General features: G+C 40.4%; 5 protein-coding genes across 5 annotated transcripts; 3 read left to right on the top strand and 2 right to left on the bottom strand.

Annotated features, from left to right (window-relative positions):
- Positions 1 to 362: 362 nt before the first annotated feature.
- On the top strand, positions 363 to 1,671 carry LOC121321099 (isocitrate dehydrogenase [NAD] subunit gamma, mitochondrial-like). The gene has a single exon (XM_041260006.1). The coding sequence runs from the start codon at positions 363 to 365 to the stop codon at positions 1,419 to 1,421; it is 1,059 nt and encodes a 352-aa protein (XP_041115940.1). The 3' UTR covers positions 1,422 to 1,671.
- A 792-nt stretch (positions 1,672 to 2,463) lies between these two features.
- LOC121320845 (zinc finger and BTB domain-containing protein 11-like) lies at positions 2,464 to 12,140 on the top strand. The gene is made up of 11 exons (XM_041259551.1): positions 2,464 to 2,974; positions 4,179 to 4,420; positions 4,814 to 5,045; positions 5,360 to 6,282; positions 6,690 to 6,872; positions 7,595 to 7,852; positions 8,237 to 8,381; positions 8,781 to 8,898; positions 9,367 to 9,525; positions 10,620 to 10,795; positions 11,157 to 12,140. Exons 1-11 carry the CDS (start codon positions 2,665 to 2,667, stop codon positions 11,693 to 11,695), a joined length of 3,285 nt encoding a protein of 1,094 aa, XP_041115485.1. The 5' UTR covers positions 2,464 to 2,664; the 3' UTR covers positions 11,696 to 12,140.
- Positions 12,141 to 13,392: 1,252 nt separating this feature from the next.
- LOC121320846 (PEST proteolytic signal-containing nuclear protein-like) lies at positions 13,393 to 18,130 on the bottom strand. Its single transcript, XM_041259552.1, has 5 exons — positions 18,030 to 18,130; positions 15,807 to 16,027; positions 15,265 to 15,339; positions 14,962 to 15,017; positions 13,393 to 14,031 (listed from the first exon to the last, which is right to left on the bottom strand). The coding sequence occupies exons 1-5, from the start codon at positions 18,073 to 18,075 to the stop codon at positions 13,911 to 13,913; spliced, it is 519 nt and encodes a 172-aa protein (XP_041115486.1). The 5' UTR covers positions 18,076 to 18,130; the 3' UTR covers positions 13,393 to 13,910.
- A 2,333-nt stretch (positions 18,131 to 20,463) lies between these two features.
- On the bottom strand, positions 20,464 to 22,722 carry LOC121320844 (tRNA methyltransferase 10 homolog C-like). The gene is made up of 2 exons (XM_041259550.1): positions 22,628 to 22,722; positions 20,464 to 21,962 (listed from the first exon to the last, which is right to left on the bottom strand). Exon 2 carries the CDS (start codon positions 21,934 to 21,936, stop codon positions 20,563 to 20,565), a length of 1,374 nt encoding a protein of 457 aa, XP_041115484.1. The 5' UTR covers positions 21,937 to 21,962; positions 22,628 to 22,722; the 3' UTR covers positions 20,464 to 20,562.
- Positions 22,723 to 22,944: 222 nt separating this feature from the next.
- On the top strand, positions 22,945 to 24,271 carry LOC121320843 (thioredoxin-like protein 4B). The gene is made up of 3 exons (XM_041259549.1): positions 22,945 to 23,174; positions 23,686 to 23,739; positions 23,890 to 24,271. The coding sequence occupies exons 1-3, from the start codon at positions 23,025 to 23,027 to the stop codon at positions 23,947 to 23,949; spliced, it is 264 nt and encodes an 87-aa protein (XP_041115483.1). The 5' UTR covers positions 22,945 to 23,024; the 3' UTR covers positions 23,950 to 24,271.
- Positions 24,272 to 26,972: the final 2,701 nt, after the last annotated feature.

Genomic DNA, 26,972 nt, shown 5'->3' with positions numbered 1-26,972 from the left:
TTCACCAGTAAATCTACATTTAAACACTGCATTAAATACTTAAGATTATTTGAAATACAGATGTATTTAATTTATTGAATGCGGTGATGAAAACAAATGGCGTGGTTTAAATACTAACCAAAGCACTGTAGTGATCGTGCGCTGTTTGGTTTTGAACCTTCTGTTTTCCATCTCCTTCACCACGTATATTTGTTTACTTCCAAAGCGCGCCAGTTGGAACTCCGCTAAATGTTAAAATGATACTGCTTTCTAAGCTTGTCGCGCTGTCTAAAAGCTCGCTTCCTTCCAGGGTTTGTTACTTACCTTCTCAGCTCCGAACACATATTTTGTCGGGAAATGTGCCCTCAACACAGCTGGGGCAGATGTTCACTCTGGACTTTTCCAAAGTCGCAGCGTCGCCACCTGCGCAGAAAGGAGGAAGATACCAAGCCACTTTGATCCCGGGTGACGGCATTGGACCGCAGCTCCTTGAACATGTCAGGCAAGTGTTTGTAAAGGCAGCTGTACCTGTAGACTTTGAGATTGTCACCATCAACTCCCGCACTTCAGATGACAAGGAAGTCATGAAGGCCATTGCCTCCCTAGAAAAAAACAGAGTGGGACTGAAGGGCAACATTCAGACAGATCACAACCAGCCCCCCAACCATAAGTCTAAGAACCTCTTACTTAGGACCAAGCTTGACCTTTTCGCCAATGTGATCCACCATAAATGCTTACCAGGGGTTAAAACCCGACACAGCGGCATTGACATAGTTGTAATTAGGGAGAACACTGAGGGGGAGTACTCAAGGCTGGAGCACGAGAGTGTGCCAGGGGTGGTGGAGAGCTTAAAGATTATCACACGATCCAACTCCCTCAGGATTGCCCAGTACGCTTTCGAGCATGCCCGCAAACATGGGAGAAAGAAGGTGACAGCAGTCCACAAGGCAAACATCATGAAACTGGCTGATGGGCTGTTTCTAGAGTGCTGCAGGGAGGTGGCGTCAGGCTTCCCAGATATCAAATTTGAACAGCTGATAGTGGACAACACCACGATGCAGCTGCTCACCAGACCAACTCAGTTTGACATGATGGTCATGCCCAACCTCTACGGCAATGTGGTGAACAGTGTCTGTGCTGGCCTAGTGGGAGGGTCTGGATTGGTAGCTGGAGCCAACTATGGTACAAAATGTGCCGTTTTTGAAAGTGGAACAAGAAACACTGGGAAGAGCCTTGTGAACAAGGACATCGCCAACCCAACAGCTATGCTTCTGGCAAGCTGCCTGATGCTAGACTACCTGGGATTAAAGGAGCACTCCAATATCATAAGAAAAGCCATCATGAGGACCATGGGGGAGCTGAACATTCGTACTTTTGATATCGGGGGCTCTGCTTCCACTCAGGAGGTGATTAACTCCATTCTCCATCAAATAGAAAAATAAAAAACAGGCAAAATCTACCAGGAAAACAGCCCTGAGGATTTCACGAGACAATTCTGTCTTGAAATGCGCTGCACCCAAGAAATAGCTCCTGAATAACGCAGTGGTGGAAAATAAAATGTAGCAATATATGTTTAGGAGTCTGCTGTGCTTATTATTGTGCTTGCTGTAGATTAAAACTCCTGGATAACTGGAGGACCAAGCTTTGCTGAATGCATGTCTTATTTATTTATTTTTTGAATGCCAATTTGGTTGGAAGGGGAAGGTTATTTTGAACCAAAAAACAAAAAAATGGATCAGAAGAAAAATGCATTAAAAGTTTTTTTTTTTTTTTTTTTTTTTATAATACACAACAATAATAGCTATTTTTAGTTTCTTAATTTTTGATTAAGTATTTTTAAATTGTACATCAATAGAAATAAGCAGCAGCATGGCTAGGGTGCATTAATCTGGATTAAATTTTTTTTATTTTTTTTTTTTACAACCTTGAAGAGATTTTGATATTAGACTTTGATTTGCTAAAGATTTTGCAAAATGCAAAACTTCCAAAGCCTTTTGAGATTCAATTCTACAGCATTAAAAAACACACACACACACACACACACACTTTTGTATAGTGTATATGATAACATAGCACTTTGCATTTTTATTGCATGTTTAGCCGCCACAAGCTAGGAAGGCTATCAAAGCTAAATTCAGTGTTATAGTGTGACTTAGACAGTACTGAGAATGAGTTAACAATGCACAAGTTAAACTGACAAGAAAAATCTTACTGCACTGAAGCCTTAGGCCGTGTGTGAATAACAATTTTTGCTGCAATTGTGTATCTTGAATTCACAGGAATAAAACACAATGTACTTTGATTTACCGACACACGAGTAACAAGACACTGCACACAAATTAGAGAACCATGTAACATACATTCCCTGACCCATAAGGTTGGTGTTTTTGCAGATAAAAAGTTCCAAACTTTCCGCTCAACATGGTCCGCCCATCAAACGCAACATCCGCTTGTGCAGCAGCCATTTTGTCTGTTCATGCAAGACTGTCCCGCACGTTCAATAACTGCAGTTCCCCCTTTGAAAACATAACATATATTTAAACATTTTCTCAGCCTTTTAAACCGAATGGAAATAGAAAAAAAGGTTGAAAAAACAATCGTATATTAGAGCAATCAAAATCGTTGCGCTGTATTTGTTTTGCTGTTATTGTTGCTGCTAAAGCGGCGGTTGGGGGTTGGTCAGGCATGTCCAGCGAGGAGAGCTACCTGGCCATCCTGCGCTACCTGACTGATGAACGTGAGCCCTACGCCCCGGGGACAGAGGGAAATGTCAAGCGCAAGATCCGCAAGGCAGCTGCCTGCTACGTTGTGCGGGACGGTACGCTGTACTATCAGCGGCGACAGAAGGGCCGGGAGAAGTTCGCCGAGCTGGAAGTAGTTTTGCAGGCCGGGCGGCGGAGGGGACTGATCGAGGCCGCACACATCACCGCCGGAGGAGAGCACCTCAACCGGCACCAAACCTGGCATCTCATATCGCAGAAGTACTGGTGGAGAGGTGAATTTCGCACCTTAAATTGAAATGTTATTTATTTATGTCATCGTTTAGCCCGAATAATAAACCTACTTTAGTTAATGTAATCAACTGGATTTTTATTTTACTGAAAGCCCTCGCCTGCTCCTCTTTTCTGTATTGTTGTCAAACAGCAAGGTCATACTTCCGATTTTCAGGTTTCAGTTATATTGTACTGTCACCAATAATAATATTAATAATTATAAGTTGCCCTGGCCATCATGTAAATTTGTGGTAATCACGGGCAAACGTGTTTTGTTTTTGTTCGTCTGTGTGGTGTTGTGTACCAATATTTTAAACCATATTTTCTTGCCATTACTGTGATTTGACAAAGCATCCGATCTGATAAACCAACTCAATTATAGAAGATTGACATAGTTTGCAACAAGCTGACATTTTGGTGATGCATAATTTATTTGTTCAAGTACATTTACGTCATGCTTGTCGCCAGGCCTGCTGGCTACAGTGACTTTTTAAAATAGTAAGTTGGGACAGCTGTGGGTGTAGTTTATCTCATGGTATTTGAAACCTGGAATACCCAATTCTCATTCCAATACAAACAGCATGCTATTAATGGTTAAATGTTATGAATGAACAAGTTGTTAATAATGGTACTGTGACAGAAACACCACAATGTGTAAAAAGGAATTGAAATAAAATATATAGGCACAGTTGTTATGTCCTTGTGTTACAGCACTTCCTCTATCAGAGCATCTGGGCTGCAAGGCAGTTTTCAGGCTGTAATCCAAACTCGTACTCAAGGAATTCCTGTTCAAACTGTAGTGCTATCGATCTGCTGTCGATAGAAAGAACAGAATCAGTTTGAAATATCTGTTGATTCTATTTTAGTGGCAGATGGAATCAAGGCATAGGTTTCTGATTGACCAAAGGCCAGGTTTTCATCCTTCATGCTACACCCATATATTGTGTTGTTGCTACAATGTTGTAATTGTGATTCTTTTTAAATCTTATTTAATAAGACACTATATTAGGACATATTTATTGGGTCATAATTTCTGAAGTAGACCAGAGGGGCTGAATAGCCCCCTTGCCTCTATGATTTGCCTTAATACTTGCTTTTTTTATGGAAAACACCCAGCTATAGTCTGCACTATTAGAAATGCTCAGATGTCCAGGCATATTGCGGATACACCACCCTGTTCTGTCTGCCCCCTCCCATTACCTATAGGTATATTAAAGCACGTGAAAGACTATATCAAGGAATGCAGCAGATGCCAGGAAAAGCAGGATCGCACTCGGGTGTGGCCTGATTCTGTACTCCTGGATGATTTCTGTGAGGACAGCAGAACCAAGGAGGATGATGAGGGCGAGGAGGAAGAAGAGGAGATTAGTATCTCTGAGCTGCAGACCAGTGGCAGACCCAGGCCCACCAGAACAGCCAAGCTTGTTTCCAAGCATGAGCTAGTGTTTGTAAGTAAACCTTGTGAGTCAGCCAAGATAAAACTGTCATTTAATGTTTTTCACTATAACATACTCTTATATATACTCTCTTCCTGTTTGAAAGAGCAGTTACCGTGATGCTGGTTATAAATGGCAGTCTTATCCCAGACTTGCCTCATTGTAGTCCCCTCCCATCTCCAAACATTCCTTTCACAAGTCTCTGCAAATAAAGCTCTGCCAGTGAAGTCTAATACACAGACGACTTGTGAATACCAACATGCAGCGAGAGTTCGTTTTTAAAAAGTGATCTCTCAGCAGTGCCATCCTTTTGATTTATCATCTTCATTGCTCTCTTCCCTCAGATAATCTGATGCTCCACTTGTCACGTTGTTTTGTTTTTTTTATATTTATAATTTCTTTTAGGTGGACAGCAAAGGCATTGTAAAGCAGTGCTCTTCGAAGCATGGGCAGGCGATGCTGGACAAGCTGAACTCGCAGAGGCTCAATAATCAGTTCTGTGACATCACATTGCTGATCGAGGGGGAGGAATACAGGGCGCACAAGTCCGTTTTGGCAGCCTGCAGCGCATACTTCAGTGAGCTCTTCATTGAGAAGGGAGCCATCTCCAGCCACGAGGCCGTAGTTGATCTATCAGGTACTTTGGCGCCTCTCAAAATTAAATATCATTTTCATCTGTATGAATGTCAAATTGTAGTTTGCTAAGGAAATCTTCATTTACCAAGATAGAGAGAATCTACAAAAACTGTCACTGTCAAAAAAATCTGTCAGTGTTTTAAAACAGATTTGCTCATCTGTAGATGTTTCATGCCAGGCAAGTAGATACATCTACTAAGCTTTTGCTAATTTGTAATGTCTCCACAGTTTTCTAAGTGGAAGGACCCCCCCCCCCCCCCCCCCCCCCCAAAAAAAAAAAAAACTAATCTGCATTTCTTTTGTCCACCCCCCCAGGCTTCAGCAAATCCAGCTTTCTTCCTCTGTTGGAGTTCGCCTACACTTCCAATCTGTGCTTCAACTTCTGCAGCATGGCTGAGATTGCCACTCTGGCACGCCACCTCCTCATGCTGGAGGTGCTGGAGATATGTGAATTTGTGCACAAACAGGTGGAGGAGAAGAAGCTGACAGTCTATCAAAAGGGGGACGTGCACACCGTTGTATCCTCTGGGGTTGTTCCCGAGGAGCACGAGGCGGCCCAGGCTTTTACAGAGGAGCACATAGAGCCGCAGCCTCCCCAGGAGCATGAGGTGGAAATGCCTGGGAGCAGCGAAGAGGGGCCTTTCCTGGTGACTGTCCAGGACGACGACGATACCTCCGGTGGCATTATTCTTAATGGGGAGACTGTTGCTGCAGTAACCAGACATCAAGCTGACATTCAGACCGTGAGGATAGCAGAGAGTACGACTCTAGCTGCTGTAATCCAAAGCACTGACTGTCCGGCTGCGACTGAAGTCATTCAGGATGACCCCCCAGAAAAAAGCCAAGAGCCTGACGCCATTGTGATAAATATCGAGACAGGCGAGGGTGCCTCAAAAGCCGTGGTGCATTTGGAGGCCAGAGCACCCCCTGTCCTAGAGGAGGAGGAGGAGGGGGCAGAGGAAGTCCAGCAGCCTGTTCCGGTCCCTAAACGGAAGCGCGGCCGTCCGGCCAAGGTGAAGCAGGAGGTGATTGTGGTGGAAGAGGTGGAGACGCCGGATGGTATGGAGGTCGCCGAGGACAGTGCAGGCCTCTGTGACGGAGACACAACAGCGGATGATACATATAAGAGCAGACTGAGGCAGCGCTCCCTGGAGGAAGGGGGCTACGCCCGGCTCCACATGGGCATGGAAAACAAGCTGCAGAACAGGAAGGGGAACCCCCGCTCGGCTGTCCAGAAGGCATGGTTTTACAGTCTTGTTTTTTGTGTTTTTGTGCGTCTGTGTGACAGGTGCGCAGATTAAAAAAAAATAATAAAATTGTGTGAGCTCCAGTTTTTTCCTGGGTCCACAAACCTAATTAAAAGCAGTCCGATCACAAGTTTTACGTAGGTTGAAAATAAAAAATACACACTTGGTGGCCATCTGTTAGCACCAGTTGACTCTAGTTTAGTTTACAGTTTGTAATAAATAGCATGCTTGGATCTGTTCTGTTTATCAATGGCAAGTGGAAAAGTAAACTTGGCTGTTGTATCTTGTTTCCCTTTGAGGGGTCTTCTTTGCAATATGTTACTCTCAATGAATGTGTCACAGAAAATCAGTTATAGCTGTTTCCATGTAGTAATTGAGGAGTTGCTGTCGATTTGTAGGTGGCCCAGCGGCTGGTGAAACGGGGGCGGCTGATGCAGCCTCCCAAGAAGCAGCAAGGAGAACAGGCTGAGTCGACCGAGAGTGAGCACATGTGCTCCGAATGTGGCATGGTCTTTCAGCGCCGGTATGCCCTCATCATGCACACACTGAAGCATGAAAAATCCAGAGGTTATAAATGCACGGTATGTATGGTACACATGTTGTTTAGGAGCGATTTTAACTTATTTCTTGTGATCACTGCTTTGTTCCTTGGTACAAGTAAAACAAAGGCCTTGTCAGAAGTGTATTTTGAAGAAAAAAAGTAATTGCCCTTAATAAATAACACACAAAAGTACTTTTAATTTTGAACCAAATCAAAGAAATTCTTTAAAAGTGCTAAAGTAGGCTAGCTTTGTGTACTGATTGAATAATTAATCATTAAAAATGTTTCCTGATTGTTTAAAGCCACATTCCCCATTCCCCAATTAACGGCATTCCTGCCAGAGTTAAATTCAAAATAATTAGTTTACTAAAACACACTATGCAAATGTGCAAGGCATCACAACAGTTCAAATTACAGAAATGATAATGAAAATACACCTGTGACTGATTTTTAAATAGCACTTACTATGCAAGAAGATCTTACGGTGCTACACAATTTCACACTTTTCAACTTCTGTAGGTTAAAAAGACGTCTGTAGTCCCTTGTGTAAAATGTACACAGAATAGTTTTTCTACAAAGTAAGAACAAGTAATTTTCATTGAGCGTGGTGAATGATGTGTGGGGAGGTTTAGAGCAGGTCAGGGATGGAATATATTTATTGGAAACACTCCAAGGCATGCAGAACACTGACTGGATACCCCTCTGCATATGTGAAGGATTAACAGGTGTAGGAAAGTACTTTTGATGATGTTTCTTCCGTAGCTCTGTAATAAGGATTTCCAGTATGCAGCCTCCCTGCGTGCCCACTTGGCCCGACACAAGCGCAAGAGTGAGACGGCACAGCCCAGCAGCAGGACAACCCCTGAAGCGGATGCAGAGGAAGGGGCAGCAGTGGGGAAGTCCAAGGGCCGAACCAAGAGGGAGTTTGTGTGTGATATCTGTGGGAGGACTCTGCCTAAGCTCTACTCCCTCCGTATACACATGCTGAATCACACAGGCGTCCGGCCGCATACATGCAAGGTACAGCCATCGATATCTCGCTCACATTTTTAATCTCGGAAAAAATATTGTATTCTTGATTGGTTTTGTCTATGTTGTTTTTTTGCCATCCACTATGCTACCAGATAGCAAACTACAGAGTTTAAAAACACTATACTGACAGACACATTTGCCACCATTTTGCTGCTTTTATGGCTTTGCTTTAAACTTTGGCCATATCAATAATACAGACCACATGCTTTGATGTAAGGTCTTTATAATTGGTACTTATTTGTATTTTCCTACTTAGAGGGGTATGGTCCAGTGAACATTAACCGTTTCAATGCCACGTATGTGACACAGTAATTATGTTTTCATTACAAAAAACAGGTAAATTACACCTTCCCTTGTGGTTTTACATTTCAGGTGTGTGGGAAGTCATTTGCCCACAAGCACAGTTTGAAAATGCATAAGGCCCTTCACGATACCTTGAAGCAGTTTCAGTGCACGTTATGTGATAAATCCTTTGTCACCAAGCGCAGCCTCCAGGAGCACATGAGCATCCACACAGGTAAGAGTGCAACAGAGAGCGAAAATAATTGTATTTAAAAAGAATGTAAATATAGCTTTCGTTTTATTTTATATATAATATTATATAATATATATATATATATATATTATATCTATTATAAATATATATATATATATATATTGATATAGTAAAACCCTTTCATTCCATTTCAGCTAAAAACCAGGGTGTACGTCCAGCTAGATCCCATGATGAGATCAAGCTAAATTAAACTCTGTTGATGTAACCTCATGCAGTCTGTTTGGAAGGTTTTTCTATTTTCCAGAAATGCAAACATTGGAAAACAGTACTACTTGTGCACTCATTCTCTGTGACTACAGAAGGTGTACGTACATATTATTGCACTTTACCTTAATACATTTTTGTTGAATTTGGGCACAGGAGAGTCCAAGTACCTGTGCGCCGCATGTGGTAAGTCGTTCCACAGAGCCTCGGGACTGAGCAAGCACTTAAAGAGGCACCAGCCGAAGCCTGAAGTCCGTGGATTCCCGTGTACTCAGTAAGTGTCATTGCAGTATCCCTAAAAAGATGAGTGCTTATCAGAATCAGTGAAACCTCAGTTCATTGGTTACACACACTGGGGTTAGTTAGTTTGCTCTTAACAGTAGCAGATGTAAATTCTGTTCCGACACTCAAAAATGTTTAAAACATGGTTATTGTGTACCAGGTTTAGGTAAAAAAAAAAAAAATCAAATATCCAATGATTCATGTAAAGCTCTATTAAGATCCTCCAGCACTTTGTTCACTGGCACAGATCACGCTGAATGTAATGTTTTTCTACTTAACCTTCCTCCTGCACTTTATCCTCCATAATGTCATAAATTGGTCAGATCATTGAAAATCAAAGACCAGTTTAAAAAATAAATCTGTATGGCAAACTTGAAGCCTTATTACAGCATTAAGTTACACAGTTGCAATGTGTTAGATGTGATACCCTCAGTAGTGAATCAAACTCTCTTGGTAACAGGTGTGATAAAAGCTTCTATGAGGCGAGAGACCTCCAGCAGCACATGAACAAGCACCTGGGCCTAAAGCCGTTCCAGTGTCAGGTGTGTGGGAAGTGCTACAGCTGGAAGAAGGACTGGTACTCCCATGTGAAGTCGCACTCTGTCTCAGAGCCCTACAAGTGAGTAGAACATCTGGTAAAATTGGTTTGTGTTGTACAAACTCGTGTCTCAATTAAAGAATTATAACAATTGTAGTCTAAAGCAGAGGTACACATAACAGTAGCTTGAAACCTTGTTTCAGGAGACTGGGAGACCTAGTTTGAGGCAACTTTGCTGTATCAAACCCAAGTCTCCCCTGGAGTGCCACGCAGTGACCTGAAACCTAGTCTCCTGAAACCAAGTTCCAAACCAGAAAATGGCTTTGTGTTTTCTCAGCTTAAGGGGTAAATAAAAAAAGCTTAACCAGTTCTCAGTTTATAAAGTACTGTAATCCTGAAAACATTGACTGACCTTGTATCGTGAGGTATCGTATAAGTTTCTACCACTTTGACTATTCCAGAAACGCAATATTAATATCCGTGTAAACAAATGATTAGGAATGCTGTCTTTATATAAACTGTTTCTATGGTTAACCCTTAACAGTCCATTTATTCAGCGCTTGTCAGGTGCGTCAGGTCCAATTCATTTCCACATGCGCTGTTTATTTTACAAGCGCTGTTTAAAATCTTTTTTTTTTTCCCCACCCAGAGTAAAACAGGTTTAAAAGGCACTGAATCGCAACAGGACACTCGGTACTGCATCTCCAGCCAAGCCCCCACCCGTTCGCTGTATTTTACACATACCTCTTTACAGACGTGCATACTGATAAATCCTCTCCTGATCACTCGTTTTGTCACCAAACTCCTCAATAATGCGATCCATGTCATTATTCTATTACCATAGAATCTCAAAAAGCACTGCAAATGTCAGTGATTTTTTCTTTGCGCGCATGATGCAGAAGCAGCTGTCTCCTTTGTTTGTGTCCGTGTTATCTCTGTGGTGCACGGGGCTGTCGAATATGCCCATTTTTTTTTTTTTTTTTTTTTTTTCAGCTTCATTCAGGTCCTATCCGTTTCACTCGGCCATTGAAAGGTTTTGTCGGCTTTTTTCATAGAAAAACGACTAGAGACCGCTGCTTTACATCTTAAGACATCGAACTGGAAAGGGAACATTGTATTGTCAGACCTGACATAGCACCGAAAAGGTTAATCTCCTCTTCTAATGGATGTTCCAGGTGCAATGTGTGTGGGAAAGAGTTCTATGAGAAGGCTCTGTTCCGGAGACATGTCAAAAAGGCCACTCATGGCAAGAAGGGCAGAGTGAAGCAGAACCTGGAGCGTGAATGCGAGCACTGTGGTAGGAAGTTCATGCAGCTCCGCGAATACAGGAGACACATGAACAACCACCAGGGTAAGAGACTGGGACAGACCACGGGTGCTTTCATTGGGTGGTGGATCACGTTAGTTGGAGAACCCTTATATTGCAGGTTACCGATCATGTTATAAAGCACACCCGGAAAAAATGCTAAAAATGACAACTGTATTTAGTACATGTAAAATTACTTTGGCACATAAAAAGGGGCAACACAATAACCCTCGTAATACTGTACTAAAGCACAATGAGGTAGGATCTTTGCAGTAACCTGTACACAAATTGGAGTAATTGTATAACTTTTATTCTTTATCTTTTGCTTGTTTTGTTTTTTTGTGCATCCTTTTTCTTTCCCTTTCTAGACTGGACGGTTCTCTAAGTTGCTGTTCTTTTTTTTCAGGCGTGAAGCCCTTTGAGTGTCTGACATGCGGGGTCGCGTGGGCGGACGCTCGCTCACTGAAGCGGCACGTGCGCACGCACACAGGAGAGAGGCCCTACGTGTGCCCGGTCTGCCAGGACGCCTACATTGACGCCCGCACTCTGCGCAAGCACATGACCAAATTCCACAATGACTACATCCCTGGCAAGATCATGCTGGAGAAGGACACGCTGCAGTTCCACAACCAGGGCACACAAGTGGAGCACGCCATCAGCATCATTGCCCCTGACCTGCCTCCCGAGCTGGGGGAACCGAGCGAGGAGCTGGTCAGTGAGGAGATCGAGACCGTCCTGGTTACTGAGGAGACCATTGAGGCCGTTGAAGCAGTGGCCGCCACTGAAGAGTGTGATGCCGTTTCCACCCTATCTGACCAGAGCATCATGCAGGTTGTCAACTACGTCTTGTCCCATCAGACAGGCCCCGCCAAGCTGCCTGAGGTTCCCCCTGAAGCCATTGAAACTGTGGAAGTGGAAGTGGCACATGTTCCAGAGACAGAGTGATATTGAGTGATACACAGCACTCCCAGTGATCAATATTTGTCATGGCTCCTGCAGACCCCATCTCATCTCCAGCTTGAGTTTTATGGCAAGAACAGACATGTGCTTTTGTTCTTTTTCCTTTTGTTTAAGCATAAGACTTGGTATACTAAATTGGGTTTAGCCTTTTGTGTAAGGGGAAAACACCAAACCTGCTTGAAAAGGGTAATGTTGCAATCTGTCAGTGTAAATAGCAAGGTGTTTTTTTTTTTAATTTTAATTTTTTACTTTTCAAACTTGGACAGAGTACAATGACAATACTTAAAGCCGCTTCGTCTGGAGGAAGTCCATCGCCTTGTTTTGACTGTACCTTGTTGGCTCCCTCCTGTATATGGCTGTATCAACCACATAATGTATGTGTGCTTTGTAAACCTGTTGAAGAATAAATGTGTATGAATTATGAAGACCATGCACTTGTTACTAGTCTTCTACCTTGATAAGATCTTTACCTTGAAACAATGGTTTCTAAATAAACCTTGAAAGATTGTAGTTGACTCTTTCTGATATAGGCCTTTTACTTTGTGCTCTTCTAAATAGGATGGTGTTTTGCTCTAGGACTATTACAAACTCAATAGAGAAATTTTGATATCAAAAGTATAAAGCTGTTACAGGTAAAATAAACCCAATATTAAAAGTTAAGATACAATTGCAAAGAGGTAAGTCAGTGCAACTGAATTTCAACAATTTTCCATATTTTATCTCAATTGTATTTAAATTCTGGATTAATTGACAGATACAATGGCATTTTCACTTCCCTGTGCTTATAACTAATCTGGCAATTAAGCCTCATTAGAAAAGACTGTATCCACACAATTTATCCGAAACAGTTTATTTAGCCAACACATTTGAGCCATCTGGAAAACAAAATGGGATGGTCACACACTTGAAGCATTAAAAAAAAAAAAAAAAAAGTACAGCACACAGTATATTTTCTTTTCATATTTAGTTTACATATCCTGTCTTACCTATTTAATAGAAACAAAATGCTATATATAATACCCGATCTCATAAAAAAACAAAAACTAAATAGTGTTGTTAAAGAAAGACCATCATTACCAGCACAATGTTGTACCTACTGACACGTTCTGTAGTTTTACGGCAGGGTAATCTTTGTGTGGTAACCAGAAATCTCAGGATCTCATGTTAAATTAAGACTTAATTAAAAACTAATAATCTAGGAAGTCTTACCTCACATTTCTAAAAACACTACATTGTCACATAAAATATTTTGTTTCTCAATTACATTAAAGCTGATATTTTCAACTGCTGCAAGGATGGTGTACAGCGTCAGCAATGTGTAGGCAGAAATACACCACAGCATCACATTAAAAACATTGAACAGTGCAGGCTAGTGTAGTTCTTGGCAGCTGAACCTTCAAAATGATTGTAGAAAGCAGAACTACACACTATTACACCAGGTAATAACTTCCAATTCAATGAAAGCATTATTTTACAGAACTCATTTTAAGATTGTGGGTTGCTATACAGTAATGAGAGGAATTGCCATGAAAGGGAATGTATAGGAAAGGTAATCAACCTGTTAGTTACTGAACAGGGTAAGGCTTTAGTGAAAACAAACCTTAACCACTGCAAAGTTGTAATACATTACTTTGTTGGCATTTTCAGTAAGTTTTGTTTCATTTTACTATCTTTCATTGTTTAAAAAAAAAAAAAAAAAAACTGCCTGGTTCCAGAATTGTATTCCATGCAATTACACAAAATATAATGTCTCATAATTAAAATGGTCAGTCAAGTGGTTAAAATTTGTTGACATAAAGCAGTAACAAATATTGTAAAACACACTTTTTTCACCTGAAATGGAATACAGCAATGAAATGGTAATTGCTATATAATTAGTCAGATTTTTTCACAGAAACCTGTTATTGGTAATATTTTTTATGAACTGGAATAAGAGTCCCCCAATTTGCATGTATTGTTTTTATCAATTATTATGGTACGAATGTATTATATAGTATTATGCTAGTGTATTATACCTGTGTTCAACAGAAAAAATGAGGCACGCCATTAAAGAAATAATTTAAGGACAGGATATTATAGTTGGTTTATTCTTTTTTATATTTACATTTGTTTTAATGTGATAACTAAACTAAAAAACCCTCTCCCCCCACCTCCCTCAAACCCAACCACACAAAAAAAACAAAAGTTCACAATATGTAATTTATTTATCTGGAGTCCTGTCTAGCTGTTTCTTTTGCTTCCTTTCCCAGAGTTTTTGGTGATCAGAAAAGCCATGCTTGCCCTTGTTAAACGAGTTGGGTCCTGCTGACGTAGGCGTATCCCTACAAAAGAAAATAAAAAATATTAGATCTAGATAGTAACACCGTGACAGACCAAACAAATGATACAATTCGAATGGTTAACATACAGCTGGTGTGGGATAGGGAGGTCATAGGCTCAATTCACTGGTAATGCACACTCACTGGATGGTTTTAAAATATTCACACAAGAGTTAATGCTTATCTTCTAGCATTCCGGACAACATAGCAATTACTGAAATGTTTACATCCAAAAATAACGGCACTTATAACACCAAGCCAGACTTCCAGAGGTTAAAAGCAAACATCATTTTTAATGAGTTGTCTTTCAAATCTTTTTTTTTTTTCCCCCCAGAAGAGACTGAGCAGGCCTATTGGAATACAAGCCACATAAAGCATGGTGGGTGGAATAGTTGTTGCTAGGAGGGATCTGTGACCTTGATTATCATTGAGGTTTATGGTCTTGGATTCCTGCACCCCTTTAATAGTTTATGCAACATGTAAATGTAACTACATCATGCCTTTGTGTGCAGTTGAGTGTGAAACGTCACTACGAGGTACTAATAGGAGTACAGTTGTGGAAACTGTGCCCAGTCTTCTTATGTTTGTCATTTTATTTAGTGTTCAGTGCAAGTTGGTTAGTATAACCAGACATGCAAGCCAGAAAACACCATGAGAGCTTCTGGCTGTTTGCATCAATGTTAGGTAAATAACATGTATGCAAGGTAAATGTACTGATGCATTCTGCAAGCATGGGGTCCAGAAACTTTCCAATAATGAGAAATCACAGGCAAGATTTATTTTCTGGTTCAGTGAAAAATGCCCTTCTCCTCCCCTTTTAAAAAAATTAATAAATAAAAATCAACTTAATTCTGCCTTTAAAATAAAGTGGTGAAACAACAGAACACAGCTCTAACAGCTGAAACCAAGTTTCTTTCTTTTTGTGTGTCATACCTGCCGATGTTTTTCATCCTCATTTTTGCTTCTGGTGGCATCTCTTCTGGTTCACTCTGAGGGGAGATTTTTTAAAAACAGAATACAATTAACCTCTTCCCTACAGTGCGGTGGAGACGGTGCCTATTAATTTGACCTTGGCTCTGGAAACATTTTGGCAAGACATTTAACAATATAAGGCAGCAGTCCTGATATCCGTAGTCTCTGGAATTCTTTATGCACACGGGGGGAATGGAGACAAATACTGCTTTGTGAAATCTCAACACTTATCCAAACAAACTGACATCTCAAGTTCTTACTTACATCTTCATCCTCGTTGAAAACTGCTGCTACTGCAGGTATCTTCGCAGGCAGATTTGGAGCAGCCTCTTTTGGTTTCTAGAATTACACATTTAAAAAATAAAAATGCCATTAATAAAAAAAAGCCCTGCTGGATCCATCAACAAACATTCACACCCACCCACAACTCCATAGGCAAATCCCTCCATCACTGCACTTCTAAAATTAAAGTATCCCTGTTCCTTGTCTCGATTTAATGGCACCCATCTCCCAATGATTATACCGATTATTAAGCTGGTTATGTGGAGTTTATGCTAAGGTTTCTGTGGAGCATTCAAAACAAAACTACAAGCTCTGAAGGATCTCAATCATTACCACAAAATACCCTCTCCTTTCTGCACTCACTTTGCCCTACAGCTCATAAAATGTATGACACAACATAAAGTTATCCCTGACAAATTGAAACTAGATTCAAAACAGGTAGCCAAATAAAAAGCACAACTTAAACCTTTTTTTGTCCCTTGTAAGCATGCAGAAGCAACAGAAAATGAAAAAGCACGACTTACACTGGCTCCCAGTTTGATAGAGATAGGGGCTGGCTTCTTGATCAGCTGACTGCCTGATGGGAATGCTATTTTAGAGACTTTGGCCGGTGCCGGCTGTGAGTTGGAGTCCCCTGCTGCCTCTTTGGCAGATCGCTTGTCCGCGCTCCGGCCTGCGCTCCCCCCTCCATTGCTGGAAGAGACAGTCTTAGTTTTCACACCTTTGCCTCCCTTCTCTTCGGGTCCTGGTGGAGTCGAAACAACTTACCAAGGTGAGCTACTTTATACCGAGCAGGGGAGCCGAAGCAGCAACTTCATTAAGTACCCGTTATAGCGAGGATCTCTGTGCAGCCTTTGCCCTTACTGACTCAGCTGGCTTGTCCACTGTTGGCTAGATACAGTAGATAATACAGCAGCAGCTAAGAACATGTTGCACAGCAAAAGGTTAAATCTAAAAACATAGATGAGGCTGACTCGGCTGAGTAATGCCAAGCCCCACTAACAGCTACGATCTATTAGGACTATATCCCATGTTTCATTGAACCATAGCATAACTGCTGGCTGCACAACACAGCCATGCTCCAGTAACTGGGCTGTGCTTCCAATGACACAAAAAAAATTATAAATTGGGCCAGAAACTCTTGAAAATGTAGCAGTGTACTTCCTTATAAGGCCCTGGAGGTTTGTCTTTATTTTTAACCTGCACCTGCACATTGAGCACTTTAAATGGCATGCCCTGAAAAATGAAACTAGGGCTCAGCCCTGCTAGGATCCCGCTTCCCAATAACATGCATTAGAATAAAACATACTTTACCCTAGCTACTTAAGACAATTTACATTAAATGTACTCCTCTTTTATGACTGAAGCTTAAAAACACCCACCTGATCAAAAGAGCAAATTATAACAAGCTGGTTTATGTGAAGAAAAAATAATAACCCACAGATGCATAATGCGTGGTTATCTGTTTAAAAATGTGGATGGAGGTTACAAATGTGGCTGCAAAATCTGGATGACAACCATGCTGAAACTCAGATGGGCTAAATGTTGTTACTGTTACTGAGCGGTGATGATCGCAATCCTTTGTGTGAAGCTGCAGTGTTGGTACTGGTAAAGCCAAACGCCTATCCCTGCACCTCCACACAGAGTATCAGAACTAATCTGACAGTCTAGGATATGGAAGCCCACAGCTTTCCAATCCCAGCTTCAGTGCTTATCCAAGTAACTTGGCAAGCACACCTATGGGAGTTGCTCAAACCTGAATTTAACAGATCAATGGTCACAATAAACAACTTCATAGCTGTGCAAGCTGCAAGACAAGGTTACATGATGATATATATATATATATATATATATATATATATATATATATATATATATATATATATATATAAGTTCATGTTTGGAACAGAGAGAAAATATTTGTCACAGGATTAATGGTTCGACAACCTTTACCCACGTCCTAGGACTAAGGTATGTGTACAATTGTTTGCAAATGGTTTAGGGGGTAAAAAACCATTCAAAAAAAAAAAAAAAAAAAAAAAAAAAACATAATTCAAAATACCTTATACTGTTTATTGTGGTCGTTGAAACAAAAACGAACTTCATTAAACAGTGGGCAGTCTTTCCAGTTAAGATCACCTAAATTTACTCCAGTCTTATCTAGTAATCACTTTTCCATATAATAACGAAAACACATAGCCTAATCGTTATATATTAATATAGGTCACAATTTGTATCCGATTTTTTTGGCGCTGTACAAATACTAATCATTTAGAGTGCATATTTAATTAAAAAAAAAAACATTGTTTACAATATATAAGGTAGAGCTACGTTATATTAATGCCAGCAGAATATCGGTAAATATAGTTGTTACTCTGCACCTCGAAAAATAAGTGAGACGTGTTTGTTGTGCGACAGTAGCGTATGATTTAGCTTAAATAAATTAACACAGATAAACAAACACTCTCTACGGCTGGCGTGCATTAGTACATATTGCATAATAAATATAAATATACTACAAATATATACATATATTTTTTCAATCCAAGTTTGTCATAATAAAACCAAATATCAAGTAGATTATTACTACGGCCAGGCCTGGTTATGCACACGTCAGTAATTGAATATTTTCTATTATAATGCCGTACAACATTACTTTGCCTAAATGCCTTCGTTTCAGATTCTTTACGCCTAACTTTTCTTTTTTATAATGCCATTTTAACAACAAATAAAATACTTATTTTCACCTCCGTCATTCAAGACACTTTTGCCAGTCTGCTTCTCATCAGCCATCTTCCTTAACAAAAAAAAACCCAGGCACGTCACACCGCCCCCACTCCTCCTTCACCCGACAGAGCAGAGGGAGGTCACGCTTTTTCTTTGTGATGGGGGGAAAAAAACCTGCCAAAAATGAACGATTAACTACAAAAATATTATAATGAAATACATGTGTTTATGTTGATATAAAAGCCTAAGCAATTTAATGTGGTTGCTGGTGGATAGAGCCTATTGAATTAATATTGATTAGTCATTTTATCTAAAGCGTTACATGTAATAATAATAATAATAATAATAATAATAATAATAATAATAATAATAATAATATGTATAGTGTATCTGCATTTATGTAAAAAACAAAATCACAAGATATTTAGCTGGCGTGAAGAAATACATTACAGCTTTCACTCCTTTAAAGATCCATTTTACATGAATATCCTGCAGGTTATTTTATGTTTATGAATAACAGTTTAAAGTCAAGGGTGGTGATGATATTGCTTTAATAAAAATAAACTGTGGGAAGGTCTGGGAAATGTTGCTAAGAAATGACTCTGACTGTGGGTGAAGACAGTTTGACTGTCGAAACGTTAAGTTGTTTTTCAGCTTTTTCTTTTTAATTACTTTATGCCCGGGAACCACATATAATATAAAAAAGATATGTAAAGTTCAGTCGTTGTTTGTGGTTGATGAATGGGAAAGTACAGTGTTTTCTCTATGGCAAGCCAAATGATCATTTAGAGATATCTCTAAATGCGTTTCAAGATATCTTAAATTGAATTGCAGATATCTCAAACAAACTCAATTTCAAAATATCTCAAACTCGGTTCGAGATATCTCAAATTCAATTTCAATTGACTTCATGTCTTGTTTGAGATATCTCAAATTGACTTCTGGTCCTGTTTGAGATATCTAGACTTGACTTCCTGTGAAAAGGCTCTATGTTTTGAATGGACTTCTGGCCCATTTCAAGATATCTCAAACTAGACAGGAAGGTACCTTTTCTTTTTTGGAGGTTTTAATACAGTATACAGAATTTTATTTCCTGGACACCCACGATTACACTATTTGACTAATATTTATTTAAGCGTGCAGTTATTTGTGTTTATTTATTTGGTTCTTTATGATTGATATGGTTTAGTCTTCATGTTAAATTACGTCAAGTAAAATTGTATTTAATTTAAAGGATTCGTATAATGGCTATGGTTTGGGATATGCAAACTTTGTACAGATCACAAACCTATTAAAAAAAAATAAAAATAAAATAATAACTATAAAAAAGAACATGCAGTTACACCAGGTTATTAAGTTTAAAGGGGTAGTGATCCAAAGGATTTTATTAATGGTTACAGAAAATAGCAGGTTATTAAATGTTTTCAGTAAAACAAAAAGAAAATTTGGGGGTGAAATGAAGTACTTTAATGACTTGCTTCCCTGGGCTACAGCAGAGCCTACAGGTAGCAGCAGATTGAGGCTGGTTTAGTTCACGGTGACAGAAGGCAAGGTGGAAACTTGTGTATGTGCAATTGGAATTGCTATTAAGGAATAATAAAATGGAATTCCCATAATCTCTAGTGCACAGAATAGAAAACAGTAGACTACCGTAGCAGAGCAAGGCTTATTTTTATAATGATTACATGCTCATTACGGTTCCACTGAAACTTTACCTTACAATGCCACAAGTGTTTACAACAGCAAATGTAATTTTGAAGATGACCTCAATCAAAATAATTTGCTTTAATCATACAGCAACTTGAACGTTATCCATGGGTGTAACACTGGTTGTCAGAGGACATAACATGTACCGTTCTGATACCTTCTGTATGCTCTGTAAGGAAATCTCTTAAGTTTGATCAGATAACTGGCTGAATGATCACATTCCAGTAATTAACTCGAGGATGTGTCTAGATTGTTTGAGCAAATAGCAACAGATGGGAATGTAGCTCTAGCTAACCTACTAATATTTTGAGTTACAACAGAGATAGCGAGGAGGTTTTCTGCCTGAGAATGTTGATAGGTCAGCAAATCCCTGAAATGGACACTGTGATGTACCCACACTCTTCATATGAAAGTATCAACCATTCAAGACCACTTACCAAGAAGAAAATACAATAGGTTTTCTTGTAAAATAAACTACTTAGGGTGAACACTTTGCACTGGAACATAACTTAGCCTATAGTATATTGAAAACTAAGGAACAATTTGCCAATATTTGTCTTGTCTAGTTTTAATAAAACAATCAACACTTAATCCAGGAAGGGGAGTCCTGACAGCAAATGAAAACAAACCTGATTATTGCCTGGAAAACCTGTGAAGACTCATCAATAATGAACTGATTCAATGAGGAGTCATATTTCTCAAAAACCTGGATACTTCTCATTGATGGAAATACACACTTCCAAATCGTTCAGCCCTCTAAAATTAACATTTATTTATGCATCAAATCACGTTGGCCAACATGTACATCTTGCTTTGAAATGCAACAGATAAGCAAGTTTATTAAGTTCAGTCTTCCTCTTCCCACCAATTCTTCTTCCCCTTGGATTTGCCAGCAGTTTCCCCTGACCTGCTGTCCTTAAGAAGTGTCTGTTGCATTCTGGGATTAAAGGCCTGATGACTGACGAAAGCACCTTGTGTTCTGCTGTTGTCCCTGCGAGCCTCTGCTTTCCCCCAGTGCTTGTGTTGACTTTGCTGAGGCTTGTAAAACCCTTCGTGTTTCCTGCTGGGAACAAAGCGCAGAGCCTTCTCCCAGCTTCCGGTGTCTTTGATTGTCAGTAGAATACGAATCACTTGGTCCAGGGTCAGATTTTTGGCCCCCGAATCCCAGTGTAGGTACTCATCCAATGGGAGCCGGGCAGTGGCTAGATTGAGCCGCTTGGCATTAGCCAGGGAAAGGCCGGTCTGGATGGACTTATCAACCATGGCGCCTACAATGTAGACCTTATCATGGTCAAAAGTCTTTAGCACGTGGGGTGAGTCTGCTGTCAGGTAGACCAGCTTTTCCCTGGGAAACACTTCCTGGTGTGGCCGGTCTGTGGCGCTCACAAGCAGTCTGTCCCAGGCCCCGCTGTAGCGTTTGATAAGTTCCTTGTGATAGGCGGCCTCCACCTTCAAGTTGCAGAAGTGGAGGTGGAAAGGGTCCAGGGCCCTCCGGTTCCAGCCTTCGCACTCCAAGAGCTGGGAGACTGTGTTCTCAATCTCTCTGCGGGTCATATAGCGGTCGTAGCTCATGTCGAACACCAGGGACTGTCCGAATTGCATGGCCTGGGCCGCCCTCCAGTTGTAGAGGGCGTCTATGGAGCGCTGCCAAAACTGGAGCAGGAAGGTGTTCTTCATGCGACTCCCCTCCTCTTCCTCATCCTCCCCGCTGCTCTTAGCATCCTCGGCTCTCTCCTGCTTCTTTTTCTCCTGCTTCTTTTTGCGTGCCTTCTTGTGGCCCTCTTTGAGGGCAAGGTATTTCAGGTACTTCTTTCTGGATGACTTGGTAGACAATTCCTCCAGGGTCTGCAGCTCCTCCTCAGTCATGTTTTCCGGGACCAGCTTGCCAGCCTGTCGCCACATCTCCACCAGCTCCCGCATTGCACCCAGAGGGGAGGCCTCCGTGTTTTCCTCTTCTTGTGTCATCGCTGTGCTGTCGCTTCCAGACTTCATCACTGATTTCCAGAGGTCCAGGTCCAGTTTGTCAGTGCTGGGCAGGGAGGCTGCTTTCCTCAAATGCTGGGCTGTGGACAGCGCACGGCAGGGCGGTGAATGCGGCAACAGCAGGGATTTGAGGCAGCACGTCATCAGCCAGCTCCTCTCCCTCTGCGCAAGGACTGGTGTCTGTTTAATGCACTGCCTCCTGAGAACGTTCACGAGATGCGTGTTTAGGACCCTCATAATGCACTTGTTCTGAAATCAAAAAGCTAGGCAAACAACAAAGAGAGGAATGTGTTCATTGTTTTTTGAAAAACGTATACATGTTTTGGCAAATACATTTTATATTTTTAACTTTTCATTACCAGTATAACTTTATGAAATGACCAGCATCACAACTACAAAGTAACTAAGCACAAGCAGATGCCACAAGTAGAGCTTATTTATTTAATTATTTTACTCAAACTGCCTTTCTGCTGGGAGCGGTTTTCTTTTTTTTTTTTGCATTGAATCGTGAAGTAAGATCTGCGGTCCTCTGTTTTCTGCAGTGGGAGCTGTAGTTCCGGTGTGCAATTATTGTGATACACTATTATTTTAAATAACTACTACATAATACCCGGACTTAGAGACATATCAACAATATGTATCTGTATATCCTGGCTTGACCGAGCACATATAACTGTCAACTGAAACACAATCACCACGTACAACATGATGTTAAACAGAGCACTGCCAAGGAAACGCTACGCGTACCGCTACAGTAAGATTTGTACTATAACTTAACAGAAAAATCATTCCTGATTGAGTAAGTACTGAATCAATGACAGAAAATCCTGACATAACAACAGCAGTATTTACTAGTTTAATTAAAGTCCCGTTTGTTATTAATAATACATTGCATTTGGGGTTATATTCACAACAGTGATACGCCTACCTTTGTTTGGTACATTACATTGATTCAGTTATGACTTGCTCCAGCCATGCTGTCAGCTCCACGAAAAGGTCATAATGATGATTGTGTAACCCGACTTATGTTCCCCCAAAACTAAAGGAATCTGACACCGACGGGACTTTTACAGGATATGTTTATTAAACATACAATATCTTTAGAACCTCGTTTTTTTATCGTCATAATTTTAATTAAACGAACTTACAAAATATGCTTACAAAGAAAAAAATAAACTAAAAATAACTATGTGTTTCCTGCGGGAATGTCTTTTACAACGGTAACTGCATTGCTTCCGGATTTTGAGCAGGCGTGTAAACACGAAACGTGACGCTTGTTTGTAATTGTACTGTTTATAACACATTTGGGTATATCGTATGTATGTATGTGTGTGTTGAGCGGCATGAATTTGTTTCTGCTTAAGCTGCCCTGTAAAAAGGAATTCGATGAGGTGATAAAGAGTGTTGCAGAGAAAGTCTTGGTTCTGAGATTCGGGAGAGATGAAGATTCCGTCTGTATGGAGCTGGATGAGATTGTAAGCGTTTTAATCACTTTAATCAAACACACGATACAATAAATATTAAATCCATGACCTTAAAATAACCAGACTCGAGTCAGCTTGGACAGCACAAGCACTCTGTATTTACCTGAAGAAATCATGTTTCTATATCTAAAGGCAAGACAATGAATTAATTAAAATTCAATCTGTTTTTTGTCCCCAAAGCTTTCAAAGACATTCCATGACCTGGGTAAAATGGCTGGCATCTACCTGGTTGACGTAAACAAGGTGCCAGTGTATACCCAATACTTTGACATCAGCTACATTTCCATTCCACTGTCTTTTTCTTCAATGGCCAGCACATGAAAGTAGATTCAGACTCTGCAGTCCTTCTAGTCCAGTCTGCAACCTCTGAATAAATATCTCTAGAGCCCAGTGGGCAACCCATTCAGGAGGAGGGATGTGTGATCATATTATAATTTTGCCCATCACCTCATTGTCCAGCAGAGTAATGCTATCTTTCCCTCATTCTCTCTATGTAATACAGATTCCAGTGCACTTAGACCCTCAAAATGGTGAAAATCTCCCAAATGCTGCCCTGGTAAGGCCCTGTTTGCTATTGCTCCTGGTGACGATTACAGTGCGTGAAAAGGGCACCTTGTTCTTGGCCTTCAGGGCTCTGGTGAATAATCTGAATACTGACTGTAGGCAGATCCAGGGGGCAGACTCATGACTGTCTGTGTGCCCACAGACACCTGAGGACAGTCCACCTTCACGAAGGTCACGGGGCAGTCAATGGGCCTGGAGCTGATCTCCCACTTGCGGCAGTGCCTCTGGATCCACTCCTGCGTCTTCTTGTCCAACACCTGGTGACACATATTGTGGAGAGAGCCAATAAAGGCCACCGCATAACCTTGTTCTGAACCTCCCGTCGCCGATGAAGCAGGAGGTCCACAAAGACCAATCCCCCCATACCCGTGGGCAATCACAGCAACATGCCTGGCCTCGCATTTGGAAAACAAAATGGTCCCAGATGTACCCACATGCTCTTCTGGAGTGCTGCTGCACCTTTTGGGGATCCGGAAAAACTCTTTGCCTTTAGGATCCACAGAGCTTGGAGAATTTGTACTTGTGTTCTAAGGGTCAGTGCAGTATTCCTCTTCTACTCTGATCTCATGGAAGTTATCATTGGGGTTCATCACAATCACCCCACATGAGTCTCCCAAAGTCTTCTTAATGAAGGGGATTTGGCTGCCTTGCTCTAGCCCTCTGTGAACTATCAGCTTTCTGCTCCACTGTCCAGCACGTATGACTCCCTGGTCTTGGATCAGAACCACCAGGCCTTTCGGGTTGTCTAAAGCCATGGGGCGCATAAAGAAGAGGCTCTTGGGCTCGTTCTCTTTGGCATCCAGAGGAATGCAGACCCTTTGCAGGTGACACTCCCCCTCCAGAAGCCTGTAAACGTGCTCTGTAATGACCTGCCCAAGGGCTTAGTAGCACTGGTGGTTTTTTTGTATTCACCTCTATGGTAGTTAAACACAAAGGCTTCCTGGGTTTCACTGTGTCTCAGCTGGACCTCTTGGTCAAAGTTTGTCAAAGACCTGAATGCGAATAAACAGAAACACACATGAGAAAAATACACATTGCATGACTACAAACATAACACTAGTAATTAAAGGAATACAAAGTGGAGCCCAACTTTTTTTTTTATTTAAATGCAGAAAGCTAACCATTAGGTTACACTGGCTTTGACCTGAAATTAGCCACCCAAGGGAGCCTGGAAAGTTACAAGAAAGTAAGAGACGAAGAGAAGGAGATGGGATACCTTTATTAACAATGTGAAAGAATGTGATGCTGGCACTGAAAGGGTGTCGCCACCAGCCACAATGTACCCATGTTAACATTTAGAAGAGTTTGTTCTAGAACACATTCTATTACTGTGCACCCAGCCCTATTATGTCTCATGAAAAGTAATTGTTTTATAAAATATCAATGAAAGTCTGTCAATAGTCGCAAGAACAAGTTTCATTAATCCAAAGTAATAGCCAAACTGCCAAAAGTTAACAATAAAACATTTAAATTTGTAAAAGTAGTCTTTGCAATATTTACATTTAAAGGATATCTATTAAAAAAAATACAAATGTATTACCCACACTACATGACTTTCTCAGGACTGATTGTTGGAAAAAGTACAAGTTAAGTGGTAGTGGGTCCTAGGGTCAGACCCTGCATGTAATCAAAATTCCATGCAAACCCTCGTTTTGCTTTTTCAACAAATTAAAGGATTTTGAGACTTGTCTCTAAAACTATATTTGTAATTTATGTACAAACTCAGCTTATAAATGAATATGTACTAATCGACTTAAGAAAGTTACAAGCATGAAAACAGATTAACAGTCAATGTAACGTAATGTAATCTCTAATATTTTGGTTATGCAGATTTAATGGGTACATTTTTCTCCCTAATAGGCAGGCAAAAATGTACGTGCAGGCTTGTGTTCCTTCAATCTATGAATGAGACCAATTAAAACGTAACGCAACACAGGTGATCGTGTTGAGAATATTTATTTATTTATTTATCTATTTAGTTTAAGCAAAGACAAGTACACTATTTAGAGGAGACAAACCCAAAACTTACCAGTCTTTCCCCCAAATGGCACTGTGGGGTGTTCTGTCTGTCTTGATTAAAAAAAATAAGTAAAAAATATATATATATATATACTGTGGGGTGTTCTGTCTGTCTTGATTAAAAAAAATAAGTAAAAAATATATATATATATCTATTTGTATTACGTTTATTTTGAGATAACATAAGTCAAAACATATTTTCACAGAATATATCAAAAATGAATTTATTGAAGTGGTGAAGCAGTTACCAAATATACTCTTAAGAAAACAGAAAAAAAAATGAACGACTACCGACTTCCCCACCTTTTATCACTGTTTTGACTGGATACACCCTCTGCAGTTAAACTAATTCACCTGTTTTGTTTGTTTGTTTGTTTGTTTGTTTTTTCCTACCTTCCTCCAAAAACGCAGTCTTGTCTATTTAAATGGGAGTAGTGTCACGTCTGCTGCTTTCACAGATTTTTACGTACTCTTTTTATTCACTCTGCACAAACTCTTAACTCAGGGGAGACGTTAGGAGGACAAAGATGTTATAAACTCTTAATGATTTATGTTCGAGCACTGGACGAGCTTGTATGTATGTCCATATAACCCCTATTTAATCAAGAAAAACACTCAATACTCATTCATCTGAAGTTTTACGAGTCAGAGCAGTGCTCCTTCGCTTTATTAAAATGCTTTTAATATTGGAAAGGTAGTTTGCGCATACCACCAAAATCCATAAACATGCAATAACAATTAACGATTCTAAGTTAGTTGCAAATTCAGCATTAACACTTCAATTGGCAGGATACATCTCCGTGCATCAGTGTAGCCACCGGGCCAGCTATACACGCGGTCTAAAAGCACCCGCTTCTATATTTCAGTTCATTCAATATAACACTCTCTCAATACTAAAATATAGTTTCAATACCTTATAGCAATACAACCAATACATGTGAGATATAATAATGTTGATAATATGCTTACCTCCTATTATAAGGAAAAGTAGCGTGAACAAAGGAATCAGAATTGTCTTGTGGAGATCTACAAATGATGGACCACTTCACTCTGCCACGCAGAGTCTTGATTGTGGTACCTCATTGTAAAAGACTTGAGGCTTCATAGGTTTTTGTCTCCATTGAAATACATGGAGAGACTTAGACACTTCTTATCTTTCTTTGGCACGCAACAGCCTAAAAATTTAGAGCCATATGCCAACAACTT

This window comes from Polyodon spathula, chromosome 9, assembly GCF_017654505.1.
Source record: "Polyodon spathula isolate WHYD16114869_AA chromosome 9, ASM1765450v1, whole genome shotgun sequence".
Taxonomy (NCBI): Eukaryota; Metazoa; Chordata; class Actinopteri; order Acipenseriformes; family Polyodontidae; genus Polyodon; species Polyodon spathula.
This window is presented reverse-complemented; position numbering and strand designations above follow the sequence as displayed.

Bases quoted from the DNA above. Each gene is read 5' to 3' on its own strand.
- LOC121321099 (XM_041260006.1), top strand. From the start codon at position 363: ATGTTCACTCTGGACTTTTCCAAAGTCGCAGCGTCGCCACCTGCGCAG.
- LOC121320845 (XM_041259551.1), top strand. From the start codon at position 2,665: ATGTCCAGCGAGGAGAGCTACCTGGCCATCCTGCGCTACCTGACTGAT. The intron at 2,975-4,178 runs GTGAATTTCGCA...CATTACCTATAG, and splicing joins GCAGAAGTACTGGTGGAGAG to GTATATTAAAGCACGTGAAA. The intron at 5,046-5,359 runs GTACTTTGGCGC...CCACCCCCCCAG, and splicing joins GGCCGTAGTTGATCTATCAG to GCTTCAGCAAATCCAGCTTT.
- LOC121320846 (XM_041259552.1), bottom strand. From the start codon at position 18,075: ATGGCTGATGAGAAGCAGACTGGCAAAAGTGTCTTGAATGACGGAG. The intron at 15,340-15,806 runs GTAAGTCGTGCT...GTGTAATTCTAG, and splicing joins CTATCAAACTGGGAGCCAGT to AAACCAAAAGAGGCTGCTCC. The intron at 15,018-15,264 runs GTAAGTAAGAAC...ATCTCCCCTCAG, and splicing joins TTTTCAACGAGGATGAAGAT to AGTGAACCAGAAGAGATGCC.
- LOC121320844 (XM_041259550.1), bottom strand. From the start codon at position 21,936: ATGAGGGTCCTAAACACGCATCTCGTGAACGTTCTCAGGAGGCAGTGC.
- LOC121320843 (XM_041259549.1), top strand. From the start codon at position 23,025: ATGTGTGTGTTGAGCGGCATGAATTTGTTTCTGCTTAAGCTGCCCTGT. The intron at 23,175-23,685 runs GTAAGCGTTTTA...TATGTAATACAG, and splicing joins GTATGGAGCTGGATGAGATT to ATTCCAGTGCACTTAGACCC. The intron at 23,740-23,889 runs GTAAGGCCCTGT...GTGTGCCCACAG, and splicing joins ATCTCCCAAATGCTGCCCTG to ACACCTGAGGACAGTCCACC.